The 14,500-nt window shown below is 50.4% G+C and overlaps 1 protein-coding gene across 6 annotated transcripts in view; it reads right to left on the reverse strand.

The window, feature by feature from the left end:
• Nucleotides 1–14,500, reverse strand: part of LOC133110948 (unconventional myosin-IXAa-like) — a 146,352-nt gene that overhangs the window by 47,885 nt on the left and 83,967 nt on the right. For all 6 annotated transcript variants that reach the window (XM_061221074.1, XM_061221075.1, XM_061221076.1 and 3 more), the window contains 3 exons: nucleotides 13,111–13,200; nucleotides 3,039–3,155; nucleotides 938–1,072 (listed from right to left, as the gene is read on the reverse strand). In XM_061221074.1, coding sequence (XP_061077058.1) covers nucleotides 938–1,072; nucleotides 3,039–3,155; nucleotides 13,111–13,200 — 342 coding nt within the window. The remainder of the gene's footprint in view (nucleotides 1–937; nucleotides 1,073–3,038; nucleotides 3,156–13,110; nucleotides 13,201–14,500) is intronic.

Here is a 14,500-nt window from a genome sequence, read left to right on the forward strand (position 1 = left end):
ATTGGCAGCACACGCACGTTATTATTCGACAATAATTTATAAGTTGGAAAATCATAATGTTTTGGCAGGTTATAGTGTAGTATAAGCACATTCTTTGTAGTAATGACAAGAAATATACAAAACATCATGAAACAATAATGCTGTGGAAATATTTGAAGTAGAAAGGGTTCAAGGAGGTTAGCTGCATTTTTGATCCTCACAAGATGGGGGGACTGCAGTACCATGGCAACAATGCATCATGCGGCATTGCCACAACAGCCCAGGCTTCAAAGCACTGTGGGATTTAAGATGAGACAGGAAGTGATGTCATACCGCATTCAGCCCTCGGCACTAGCACACCAGACCAACAGACTCTTCTTCAGAACCGCCATGACGCCGCCCCGGGGCTGTGGCACAGCCTAACTACAAAGCCAAAAATGATTTATGGAAGAGACGCCAATGCGGATTCTTCACGGTACTGGCGAATGCTTCCATGCTCCGTCCAGAACACCCAGTCGACTTGCACTGTTAAATTAACTGGCCTGTACTGGAATCAGAATCAGAATTTGAACATTCCTCGGTGACAAACGAACAGCAAAATGTCGCCCAGTGGGGGACACGGCTCTGCGGGGACTGAGTGACGGACTGTTGCCATGGCAAAATCTGCTTTTCACACCCTGGTGATAAACACGCTCTGTGCTCCGTGAGGTGAAGTTGTGGGGGGTGAGCAACATAGCAAAAACAAATCCTTTTTAGCAGCTGTCACACACTTATTTTGACTCCTCTCCAGTCAAAACAACTCTACTCATAATTACCAGTAGTGACTCATTCATTAGCCGTCAGTTTAACAGTCTCCAGGACTGGGTGGGAGATACCATCTCCTCTTTCCCCAGGGGTCAAACTGCCGGCCCTGGGCTCAGCTGAGAATGGACTGAGCAGAGGAGTGAAGGAGGCTCACCTGCTCCAGCTTGAAGATGTGCTGGTTGAAGTAGTGCTGGAGGCGCTCGTTGGCGAAGTTTATGCAGAACTGCTCGAAGCTGTTGTTCTCGTAGTCCTCAAAGCCGAAGATGTCCAGCACCCCAATGGACAGGATCTGAAAATTATGAAAATTATAAAACATTTAAGAAACCAAGCTGTCTTTTCTACAGAAAATAAAACTGATGAACCAGAGCAAAAAAAAAGGTAAGAGCAATGCTGAACAAGTAACCCAGTTACTCAACACTGGGTTACTCTTTCTTGAAAGCTTTGCCTTACATAAGGCACCGACTCTTAACTCATGGTTCAAACAGGATTCTGGTATGAACAGGACACATACATTTCCGTGAGGGAGGGGGCTGCACAGTGCTATAAAATGCATTACAGATTCCCATCTGGCACACTCATGTTCTATTTCTGTGGCGTCTGTGTGACTGTGTGATTCTGGGATTCCGGGCACTTCCGCCCTCCAGCCGAGGACAGTGGAGGCAGACGTGGAGACGGAGGGGAAGCGCAGGGGCTGGAGGGGGGTGGGGGTGGGGCAGCCATCCGTGTGTCATATGCCCGGCAGATGGATGGCAGGCACTTCCTGTGCCAGGGTCAGGGGGAGGAGGGGTGGAGGAAGAGCGGCCCCAGCCTGGCAGCTCCAGGACGCTGCAGCTTTCAGCCTATCTGCCGGAGGTCATAACCGCGGCCCTGGGGTGAAGGGCGGGTGTGAGCAGGAGGGGAAGGAAACATTGGGTAACCTCCTAAAAATGCCTGATGGAGGGCAGCTGAGGCCTGGCCTGTGTCACAGGTCCCTGTCTCTCTGTCTGCAGGCTGCTGCAGGACCCTGGGTTTACTTCTGTCAGGAGGGAATGTCCGCTCCTGTGGAGCACCTGGAGGAACTGCAGTGCCATCTGCCAGTGTGTGTTTAGGCTGGTAAACACGCACACGCACACACACACACACACACACACACACACACACACACACACACGGATAACCTACCAAAATCAAAGCTTAGCCGTGTCATAGCTTGCAACCCTACTCATATCCTAGTCATATCCTGGGATCCTCCAATCTCAGCCCCATCATATCTAGGGCTCATCCCCTCTTAAGGCCCACCCCAACATAACTATAGATATGTTGCTTTAAAAAATCTTTTTAAAGAATTCAAGTAGATGGGCGGAGTCTACATCACAACTACTGATGAACGATATCGTTGGGATCACCTTCGGAGCAATTTTTTCCAGCTGCATGACCGATAAAACGGAACATTATCGTTCCGCAGCGTGGATGCTCACATCGTTACAGTTACAGTTGGTGTGGACGAGCCTGAAGCCCCGTCAGACCCAGATCCAGGGGCGGAGCAGGAAGGCATCTCAACGCCACATCAAAGCGCCGAAAGGCTACGTAACGCGCCGCAGCCCCGCCCCGCAGATCCATCAATATGGTAATTGTTTTCATAGCGCCGAGGAAACCCTTTGAAGCACAAGGGCCGCGTTTCTCTGCCCAGGAAACGCAGTCACAGCACACAGCAGCAACACGAACGGCACACAAAAGAGCGCCTGTCCGCCACAGCAGACTTCAAAGGGGGCCTCGGCCGACAGCAAATCTCCAGCATCTCACTTGGAATTACATTTTCCTCACAGGGCCTGAGAAAGAGCAACGTTTGGGGTGATGTAACCTCAGAGATGCTGCACCCATCCCACTGTGTACGGAGGACACGATGGCTCAATGGCCAGGAGGTCCAGGAGGAGAGTTCTGCAACTGTAGATCCTTTTAGCAGGAGAGAGTCATCTCCAACTCTGGTTGTGCTGCTTTTCTAGTCTTTTTAAATGCTGCTTTTGCAAGTCATCTTGGAGAAAAGCATCTGCCAATGGCTAAATTGTAAATAGGTTTGCTTCTACCCTCTACCATTTGATAGTTTATATGCTGTATAGAATATTTTATGCTGTCAAGTATATACGTTTTGACTATTTGGCCCACGTCCGCCACTGAATCGTAACTCGACTGCCTAATACACCTTCCACTGCAGAAAGGCAGACTCATGGAGGAGGAGTACATGGGGGAGTGTGAGTAGGGGGAGCTTGAGTTCTTACCTTGGCACACTCTTCCAGGTCCTTGTTGTTGAGCAGCGCGTGGTTGATCCTGAATACGATCCAATCGAAGAGCGCGCTGTAGAGAGACTTTGCCATGGAGTCTCTTACAGTCCCGGCCTGCAGGAACAAGGGAAAAAAAACATCTGAGCTGGAGTCTGGAATCACTCTGCACCAATCACAGTCAAACGCTCAAAACTGGACAGGGGCCTGATCCTCAAAGGAAAAGGAACCCAGCACGAGAGTTGGGGGGGGCCTCCTTTTTCAACAAATGCTCCTCCGAGCCCTGCGTAACATGGATTAGAAAGATGTCCTTAAAAAACGAACATTCTCCGCAAAATATTCTTCAGCAAACTGGATTACCACCCTAGAAACGTGGAATAAATTTTTCATTCTTCAAGATGAGATTTTCACCACTGCAAGCGGCTTGAAGCGTGAGATCATTGTGCTACAGTAACATGCCGCCACCACCTGCTCTAGAGTCCAGTCTGGCTCCAATCAGCAGGCGGCCATCTTAGCTCAGGAAAGACGAAAATCACCCCGCGTTTCGTTATTTTTCCCTCTTAATCAGAACTGGATCAGCGTCTTTTGGCGAGCTCCTACGCGCGGGCCCTGAAGCCAGGGCGGCGTGCGAGGAGGAACGCTGTAATCAGCGGGAAGTGCGTCGCAGATCGCACTGTGCAGTCTCAGGCCAGGTGGAAACGGCGCACGAGAGTTGGCACACTGAAGCGTGTAACACACGTCCCTGATTACGCCGTGATTAAGGGCACTGCTCTCCCGAGGATCGTCAATGGGACGTATCCGCACACACAGGCCCCGCTACCATGGCCTCAAAATGGGAGTCGGCCCCTGGGCTGCACACCGCTCCTAAGTAACGAGGACGGGTGATATGCAGAAGACAAATGACACGACGGGGTTCGATAAAGTGATCTCACACCTGGTTCTGGGGTCGAGGGCGCCCGTTTGTTTAAACTGACGCTGCGCTTATTTCCTGCGAGGCTTAAGAGCCTGATATCACAGGCTTCAGGGGGCAGCTCCGCGGGCTCAGAACATTCCGCAACCTTCCGCAGAGGCTGGCGACGGGTGAGCATGTCCAGAGCTACGACTCCTCAGCGCACACAGCGAGGGTTTCTTACGTCATGCTCAGGGCATGCAGCGGCCCTGCACAGGAAGCTACAACCACAGGCCGGGGGAGAAGGGCCCAACTGAACTTGCATTCTTAACTGCCATCTTCACAAGACGGTGGCATCCGCTGCACCGTGTGACAGGCTACAGCCAATCAGGCACAGGTGGACAGCTGGCTGTTGCTTACACGGAAGCATGCAGCCGGACGAGTCTAGCCAGTCCCCGCAGCACGGATTTGTTTTGGGAAAAAACGAGGAGGCGGCGAAGGCGAGGTGATTTATCGAAATGGTGGCGTGCGGCGGCAGAGCGAGGCAGGCAGGGGAAGGACAAGCAGAGCGGGAGTCCGCAGTGTGGGCAGCACTCACGGCCGCGCTGAGCAGCACGTATGAGGCTGACCGGAATGGAACATCTTGGGTCCACACCACACACTGCAGACAAGCCCAGCCCTTAAAATCAGGCTTCTGACCGCACAGATCGCTCCATTGTCAAATGAGGCATTGGCAGCAGACCAACCCCAGAGCACAGTGCCATGTTTGGGAGTGAGCAGGGAACGTGACAAAAAAAAGCAGGGAGAGCAGAGAGCGAGCCCTACTTGGACACGCCAGCAGAAAGCCCTGGTGAGCAGTACCGGGCTCCGGCCTGTAGGCGGGGCTCCGGAGCACAAAGACACGAATGGCATTCCAAGGTAAACATTCCAGTTGGGTGACACATGCCTCACAGGGTTTTAATTTATCATAATCCCGTGAACCCAAAACGTTGGGGGGAGAGTGGGCCGTCCCACTGGCTCAGAATAGCATAGGGGAGCATAGGGCGATAGTGTTACTCTACCTGCGGTCACATGGCACTCGCAACAGCCAATTATCTATTGTCAGGAGAGGAGAGCATGTTATTGAGAAGGCTCATTGGCTGTAAATCTCCGGGCCTGGCGAGACGCCAACGCATTATTGAACATCTGTGTAAGGACGATTACCTGCCGAAATTAAGGTGTCTGTAGCCAAGACATGAGGTCACAAAGGAAGGGCATTTTAAGCAATTAAAGAGTCTTTTTTCACTTTCTAGATCCGATTGCCTTCGAAGTTTACAAATTTTCATCCTCTCCCTATTTTGTTCCTGTGTGTGTGTGTGCGCGCACGTATGTGTATGTGTGAGTGAGAGAGAGAGAGAGAGTGTGTGTGTGTGTGTGTGTGTGTGTGTGAAAACACAGTCATGCCAAATGAGCCACTTATCACTGCAATTGGAGACTTTTGAGATCAGGCCGAGAACACAGACGTTTAAAGCACGAAGGAACAGAATGAAACTCTTTCTGTTTCCCTCTCTCTGTCCAGGACACGGCTCTTGGTTACAAGAACTCATTTCGTTGAGATGAAAGAAAAGAACAAATAGGGAAACGAGCAGGTTTTGTTTTGCCGCCAGGAGTTTCATCTTTGTTTCTAATTAGCATTAGGAAATTTGGAAGCACTTAAAAAGAAAACAAACGGACCTCACACCAATGGAGAGTGATTACACAGATCCACATCACCACCAGATAGGATGCTTTTCTGGGTCAGTGAAACCATCAACCAGTGGATTATTACAAGCTGCGTCAATGAAATCTCGTATTACCAAACAATCTTTAACTTTGTTTGTGTCATGATCTTATCTATAGTGGAGCTCCCACATCTAGTACGTTATGAAAAATCATGTTCTGACAAACACACAAAAGTATGTTGTCCCGAAACTGCTTTCAGGAAACTGCTTTCAATTCAAACTTGTAGATCAAGAAATCTACTTGGGCAGATTGCAGATAAGATCATACGCTTGGTGCTAATAAAAGCTTTAAACACCCGTGGTCTGATAAAGAACATGAAAGCGCCCCGCACATTCGACGCCACAGACGAGCTGGACTACAATGAAAAAGATCGACTTTAAATATTATAGCGAGGATTCATGAAGGGCTCTATAATATTCATTCTAAAAATGTGCTGTGCGCTAGAGACTAAACAGAGTAAAAATGTACGGTATCTATCATTGGAACTGATCTCATTTCTGAAAGCCGAGCGAAGAGGCCTGCGTGCGGTTTGATTTTGCAGATAGCAGCAGCACAGAAACACGTTTCCGTGCTCTACAAACCGCCCGCTGTGTTCACCGCAGTCGCGTACGCACAGCCTGGCCTCTTTCCTGCGATGACCAGGGGGCAGAAGAGCGGGGCTGGCGGTCGCAAACGCACCTTTATTTGATGTGTGCTGTGAAGCCCTTACCCGTTCCAGACTGCGAATAAACCCTAGACCCCCTAACCACACGCCCACCCCCAGGCACAAGGTGTGAATGCAGAGCCAGGTCTAAAGTAGATCCAGAACCCAAAACAAATCCACGAGACCTGAGAAGGCCAAGACAGCGACTTCTGAGGCAAGCTCAGGGGCCGGGGCCAACGGAAAGCATGCTTCCAATTTATTCATTATCACAGGTATGATAAATATACTAATAAATGGGGGACTGGGGGCGGGGGGTGGGGTTGAATTGAAAAAAGCTTTGGCTGCAGAGCCGAGATACGGCTGCATCTCTCTCAGAGCGGAGCTCGTGTGGCGGCCACGGCCACGGCTGAGAGAGACGAGGGAGTGAGGTCACCACACAGCTCCTCCTCCACACAGCTCCCCCACACACAGCTCCTCCACACACAGCTCCTCCACACACAGCTCCTCCACACACACAGCTCCTCCACACACAGCTCCTCCACACACACAGCTCCTCCACACACAGCTCCTCCACACACACAGCTCCTCCACACACAGCTCCTCCACACACAGCTCCTCCTGCACACACAGCTCCTCCTGCACACACAGCTCCTCCACACACAGCTCCCCCACACACAGCTCCTCCACACACAGCTCCTCCACACACACAGCTCCTCCACACACAGCTCCTCCACACATAGCTCCTCCACACACAGCTCCTCCACACACAGCTCCTCCACACACAGCTCCTCCTCCACACACAGCTCCCCCACACACAGCTCCTCCTCCACACACAGCTCCTCCACACACAGCTCCTCCACACACACAGCTCCCCCACACACAGCTCCTCCTCCACACACATTAACTGCGGCTCAATTACAGCGCATTAAAAACAAGCCTCAGATTGTAGCGGACAACAGCCACATTTAAAAATCCACTAATTATTAGAAGGCAGCGAGAGCTCCTCGGGTTCGTTGGCCTTATTAGCGCCGCTAACACAAACTGGGGGCTGAAAAACGGAGAGAATACAGAGGCCTTCACCAAAGCCAGAGAGCTTCGCCAGACCGCGAAGCAGCACCGAGAGCAGCTCCTAACTGTGTCTGAGGGAGGCAAAGCTGGAGAGAGTGACGCCTGACCTCAGTATCTCCCGGGAGCTTTAGACAAATGACCTAGAGCGTGGGGGGGTCCGTGGGGCACGCCGCATCATGGCAACACCACGTTGTTCTGGTCCAGGGTCACAGAAGTCCAGGCTATGCTGAGGAATATGAGGAGCAATTTAAATTCCTTCCTCCATCTTCCTGCATTATTGATTCATTTTTTAATGATTATTTCAGCGCAAAGTCAGAGGGATTTGCACGCCCACTCCCAGTAGCTATATTTATAGCCCAGCTTGGATGCAGAATGTCTGAACTCAGCCGAATTCATACGTCCTCAGGGCACTTGGAGGGACTGAGCGAGCCGAACTTGTGGTCTCACACGCTCTCAAGAGAACCAGGGCCCAACCTCAGCATCAACAATTCAACTAATGCAACAGTAGCCGAGCTGAAGACCTCCCCCCTCCCCCCAGAGCAGAATTTATGGACAGGCCACCCAAGTAGAATAAGAAATTAGAATCATTTTTTACATTTTTATCCAATAAAATTTGGCAAGACTTCGTGCTTCCTCCCCCCTCAGTGAGAAGCGGCCGTGTTTCTCATCAGAGACGCTGCTGTGGGGCGTTTAATGAGCGTGTCCGCTCTCTCTAACAGTCTGCAAACACGGGTCGAGGATTTGGGGCGGTGCAAAGGCCCAACATGGGGCTCCACTGCACGTGGCTGGGGCTCCCTCCTCCCCTCGCCCTCCCCGAGGCCCCCAGCCCTCCCCGGCCCCCTCGGGCCCTCCCTGGAGCACAGACGTCAGCCTCCAGCTGAGGCCTCTATTTTTTTTTTATGGATGGTGGCAAATGAAAATAAACTCCGTAGCCTCCTGTTCTTTTTCTCACCGGGTTCCGGGAAACGGTGCAAGAGGCCAAGGCTAAACGGGCTATCGTGAGTCCTCCTGTGGGCACAGGACAGCAGAGATCCACAGAGCTCTCGAGGAGTCCACACCTCCCTCAGCTGAGGTCTGGAGGCGCACATCTGCCGAGCACGGAGCATTCGGCACGCTGGCAGTTTGTTTACGCCATCGTCTTGGCCTCACGTCATTGTAGCGCAGGCTGGATTTGAGAAGACCACTCGCTGTGCGGGAAAACAAGCCCCTGCTACAGCCTGCGGTAATATGCAGGACAGAGACAGTCAAAGTGAGCCTGTGTCCTTTCCTGCTTTGTGCATTCCACACAAAATCATCTGTTGCGATTCGTCCATGATCACTAAAATCCCTTTGGGGAGAAATAAAAAACCTGATAGACTCCGAGGGGCTTAATCCAGGTGCGGCTCTCTGTACCATTCCCTCCGAGCAGGGAAAGCGAGGAGGGCCGTAAGGCAGAAGGTCTCTTAAAGACACCACTAACTGTCCCTGTGCCAGCTCTCTCACTCTTGAGGATGCTCCTATACCAGAGACCCCCTCCTTCCCTCCCTGACAGCAGAAAGGTATTAGTCTTCATTAGTAAGTGACATGATGGTCACGCCAGCCATAGAGAGGCACGGCGCTTACACCAGGATGCGGAGAGCGAGGGCGGAAGAGCGCCAGGAATTTCGACCCTCCCGCTCGTTTGCTCGCTTCTCGGGGGCGAACGGCGGCCGCCAGAGGCCTTGGAGAGCGCTCTGTTTACACTGGCTCACCGTATGCACAGTGACTTGTTTGCGTATGCTCGGGACACAAGCCTTCCTCACATTCCGTTTGATCGAGCCCGGCCATACATTCCCCTTCAGGAAAACAACCCGGCGGTGTTTACATTCGTGACAAGTCTTACCGAGAGAGACTGAGACATTATGAGTTTTCAGCTATACACTGGAAGTTGAATAGGAGCGTGATGAACTCCAGGCCTTTAAAGTCCGGGGGACCGAGGCATCCTATCGTACGGCTTGGCAAATAATTGGCGAGGCCCATCATTACATTTTATGAACACAAACATTAATACGAAATATAAAGAGGGTACCTCTGGGTAATGAGCTTTCAGAAGTACTGTAGACACTGGTGCCTACAGTGTTACCGTCTCTCCCTTCAAAAAGAGCTCCCCATTTCAGACAGGAAGCAGGAAGAGAAGCCAAAATAATATCCTTTATTGCCAGGTTACTCCACGGCTTATCTAAAATTGCACATGCCATTCAGAGTTGATTAGAAAAGGGAACGGTCCTGGCGATTTTAATGTCCAGCTCAAGCACCTCATGAGCATGCCAGTCCTTCTGAGAGGCCTGGGACGGGTGCGGGACTCAAAGGAACACCTCGGCCAACGGATCCGTGCCACCGCAGAACAATGGAGAGCATCGCAGAACCCGACGCTCGTCAAGCAAGCAAACAAGACAGCTGGAAAAGGAGATGCTTTTGTCGTGAGAGAAATTCTTTCCAAAAGAAGCAATCCCTGCCAAACTCTTTTGAAGGGTTCTTATACAATAACAGGGTTTATATAACACTGGATAGTCTCGGGGCCCGGAGCTGTGCTTCGAGTGGCTGGTAAACAAAGACGTCAATCTCTCTGACGACGGAGCTGACAGTGACCTTGCAATTTTTGTACATGACACCAGTCAGCTCTCCCTGTCCTGAGCTGAAACACCAGAGGTTTGTTTGATGCCTTCTACCTGAGAGATGAGGGCCTCCCACTCCCCCCGGGCAAGTCACCTGAAATGTGACTGCAGCAGCAAGGAACGACTGAAATTCAGAGACCCTGCAGCATCAGGAGAACGACCACAACCATGCAGAATCAATCTCGTTTTTTGGACAGAGCCTGAAGTTGTGACGGCATTAAATTGCTCGTCGGGATTGAAAGCAGAACCGTCTGCCGGGACTCAAGGGCCTCCAAGCAATGGCTGCACGTCAGCTTTTTTTTTTTTTTGTGTGAATTTATTTTTCAAATCGTACAAAAATGCACGACTACGCTCCCCTTCAACATCTCTAAGCCTCTTTCACATTCCTTATTTGCAACACGACAGGAGCAGAGGCCACAACTGGGCCAAAAGGCAGGATTATGGTTTCAGTGCCGAGCGTATTCCGGCAGCAGACACACAATCTCCAGCTGAATGCGACGGCTAGAGGGAGGGAAACGCAGCTATTGTTACATCGCCCCGGCACTCACGAGCCGCGCTCCGCTTTCAGCATTCCTCCCGCCCGTCTTCGGTCCGATACCGAAGATCCAGAGAGCGAATTAGCTCCGGGAGGCTGGGAATGCAAAACTCTGAAAACTCTGAAAACTAATAATACAAAAGAAAAAAAGATTTGATTTCAGACGATGGAAATGTGGGTGAAACTAATGAAATTAAATACAAGCACACTGCTTATAAACTTGGGATTGAATATCCACTGCAGAAGGCAAAAAAACATATTTTTCCTCTTCTGTCTCAATGTATCAGAGAGACATTGGAGAGGAGAACTGGGGAGCGGCACACGCAGTTGAAGGCCTGTCAGGGAGTGGAATAGTCACCTTTGGTTATACCTTTGGCATGAGCCACACAGGAGAGGGTTTACCTGCCTCACGGTCACACTCCTGTCATACGGCCGCCTGATCAGAAGGCCCCAGGGGGCCTGTCCAACGAAAGCTGTGGCTGGTGGCAGAGACGCACTCTCAAAAAGCCCTGACCCAGGACAACAGGAAGCAGTCCCACACAGGTCCTGGCCATATTCGGCACAATGTCAGAAACATTTCAACTCTTACGACACTTTCCTTCCTCTCGCTTTCCCTCTCCTGCACCACTCACTCTCACCCTCTTTTCCTTCTCTCTGGAGTAGCATACCATTAACCCTTACAAGGCTGATGAAAAGAGAACTAGCAAAATAAAGACGGTTATACTTACTAATATCGAGACGTAATCTAATTTCAAGGCTGAAATGACAGTTATTTTCGAACATTAGAGCTTGCTTTGGTTCAGGCACAGAAAACTGAACGACACCAACAGTCAGCGTCTGAGTCAGCCATGCAGCCAGAGTGGACGCTGCCAGCCTTCTTCCATTACTGCACGCATTTCAACAGGAAAAACAAAACCACAGCAGCATTACAAGTACAATTTATTAACCTAAAACATTATGACAGGGTGCAGAAAAACTATTGTCCGACTGAGTGACTGTTGGTATTGACGATGAAAGCGCTGTAATGTATTCACGTACACTCTGCGCAATTAGCACTGTCAAAACTCCCTTTCAGCCGTGCAATGGGGTACACACTGCAGATTATTTGGCCAACGCTAGCGGAGCATCAAGACGCTCACAATACCCAGCTCAGCCACAGGCCTCGCTCCAGTGAGATCCTGTGCGAGCGCGAACCACAAAATCACAGATCTCGCATGTGCTACGTGTCACTTCGTATTTACGTCTGTCGCGCATGACCCTGCAGGAGACGAGGGGATCGCACACAGGCCCTGAACACAGGGATCCAATCGCGGGGATGCCAGGACAGCCACAGGGCTCCTGACCGGCCAAATTCTTCCAGTCCCTGGTCCGCTGCCTGCGTGTCTACATGCATCATATTTATGATCCAACACGGATTCTGTTTATTGAATCGTATTCTCTTTTCAAAACATAGCAAACGGGATTATAGCTCTTCGTGCACATCGGGTACACTCAGTTGTTTTGTTAACAGCCAGCATTCAGTCAGCGGCAGTAGCTAGACTGTTAGGCGTGGTATATTCTCTGTTCTGCTTGCCAACCGATCACAGTGACTTGTTTTTCCAAGCTAGTTTTTCTTGAGTGTAATAACCGCCACTATATAGCAGTGTTGGGAGACAGACGAATTTGTGTATTGGACCACTTCACATATGATAATGACCGCTATCAGTTTCAAGGTTCCCCCTCTGGGGATTTTCCACTGGACTCCAGGGGGGAGCGGGGCAAGGCCTCACAACCATTAGGGATTTGAATGGCTCAATCCGAGGTGCTCGGGATAGGCGCAATTCCTTACCACCAATCAGAGGTTACACTTGGATTTGTAGACATATTTGAATATATGCAAATGTAATCCTTTAAAACACCCCAAACACCATTGCTCTTTGGAACATTTTCCTGATTGTAATAAACTTTCCTGTTTTCTAACGACGAACATCGGATCTGCTCCTTCCTCTGACAACGGTCATCTTACTGGTTCCTAGTAAAACTTTGTTTTACTAAGAGTAGCTTGCTATAAAAATGACTAATGCATCATATGCATTCATATTCAATTCTCATAAAAGCAACGCCCAGGACAGGAAATGCGACCCGCATGTGACGAAACGGGATTCGGGAACCCTCGGTAACCAGGAAACCCGCTGTTGTTTTCGGAGGAAGTATGAAAACTATAGAGTGTTTGAAAGGAAAAAGGAAGTCGCCGAGGTCACATGCTACAGGAAGTGCCACATATATAAGTAAGGACAGCAGAGCCATGTGACTCGGAGCCTGTGTGACACGCCCTGACCCAACAGCAGAACAATGGGCCCTTTCTATTCAGGGGCCTTCAGGCAGGCGTGACACATAGCATGAAGCCAATTCTGCAAAGGCAGGAAGTGCGAATGCCGTAAACAAGAAATCATGAAAATCATCTCGCAAAGAGACAAAATTTGGTTTAAACAAAATGCAGTTCGATGTGCAAAACATCATTTTTTGGGCTCCGGTTTTGTCAGAAGTGGCCGTGTCTCCCTCACCTCAGCCAGCTTGTAGGGGACGATGAGCCTCTCCCCCACCGTCACGGTCTTCCGTGTGGTCAGGGCTTCAAACAGCATTTCTTCTTTCACCTGTGAAGAGAGACAGAGATGGCTTTCAGTCGATTTCCCACTGCAGTATCTGCACAGCGAGGAGCTGCCAAAATGCCCAAAGCGGCTTGACAGATCTGGCACAGCCAGCGGAACTCAGGAAACCAAGAGAAGTAATAAAAGCTTAAATTAAATTTAAAAAAGCGAATTAATTCAGCCCATATCACTCAGTGCTGCGTGGAGAGCGGAAGGGGAAATATTGGTAGATTTTTGAGAGAGTGTAAAAATATCCTGTCGGATGTGTGTACTAAGCACGATAGCTCTACGTTATGTGGGAAACTACTTTCGGACGACATTTCTCTTTAAAAAAAAAATCCTGTCTGCACTGTAATTATGTGCATTCTGAGGATGGCTGGAGCTGGAACAGAACCTGGAGGGCAGCCGTGTCATGTGGATGCACTTACATGGCATGAGCACACATACCGTACGCATGCATAGATCACTTCAGACACACAGCCCCCATCGGCCCCCGAGGGGGAACCCTTTTACCCCATGAGCCCTGGGGACCGGCGCGCGAAATGGATTCTCTGTCATCATGTGCGCCGAGCACAAGGTCGCTCCAGCCGGGGTGGGGCTGTAGGGACACGCAGAAACCCCCCCAAACATACCCCATCCTCCAAACACAGCACGCACAGCCCAGATCTCAATCCTGCTGATTGTTTTGTTACGAGCTTGAAAGTATGCCAAGATACATGAAGTGGCACTGTTGGTCGTGAGAAAGATTTATTTCCAATTACATTACTGACATATGGGCCACCGGCACAGTCTGTGCTGTAAACATCCGGTGGAGGGGGGCAAGGGGGGGGCAGGGATCAGGTGACTCCTCTCCAGGCCTGTGATAGGACTCCTCAGACATCTGAGGCATGTTCGCCAAGGACAACTGTTGCTAGGGAACGGAGTAAAGGGCTGTGACTGGAAAGTCCAAGGAGCGTGCCAATGGGCGCGCTGTAAGACTGAGCAGAGGGCTTCAAGCCAGGGCTTACGGTTCAAGGTTGACAGACAGAGCCATAGCTAAGGTAATCCAGCTGTCAATGGACTGTGGAAAATCCTAAGAAATAGAACGGACAGTACGGGCCTTTTACGTCACCCTGGGGCTTAGCTCGTACATAATTCAACATCTCAGATCTGAAGTGACCCTTAGGCAGTGACGGTGGAAATGAATTCCAGTGGACCGGGCCTGGCCAATTGTCTGACAGAAATGGGGATAAACTCCAACCAGAGCACAAGACTGGGAACTGACCCTGACCTCCTTCAAGAGCAGTTAGCACCGACACTCACAAAA

Source organism: Conger conger, chromosome 15, assembly GCF_963514075.1.
Source record: "Conger conger chromosome 15, fConCon1.1, whole genome shotgun sequence".
NCBI classification, from domain to species: domain Eukaryota; kingdom Metazoa; phylum Chordata; class Actinopteri; order Anguilliformes; family Congridae; genus Conger; species Conger conger.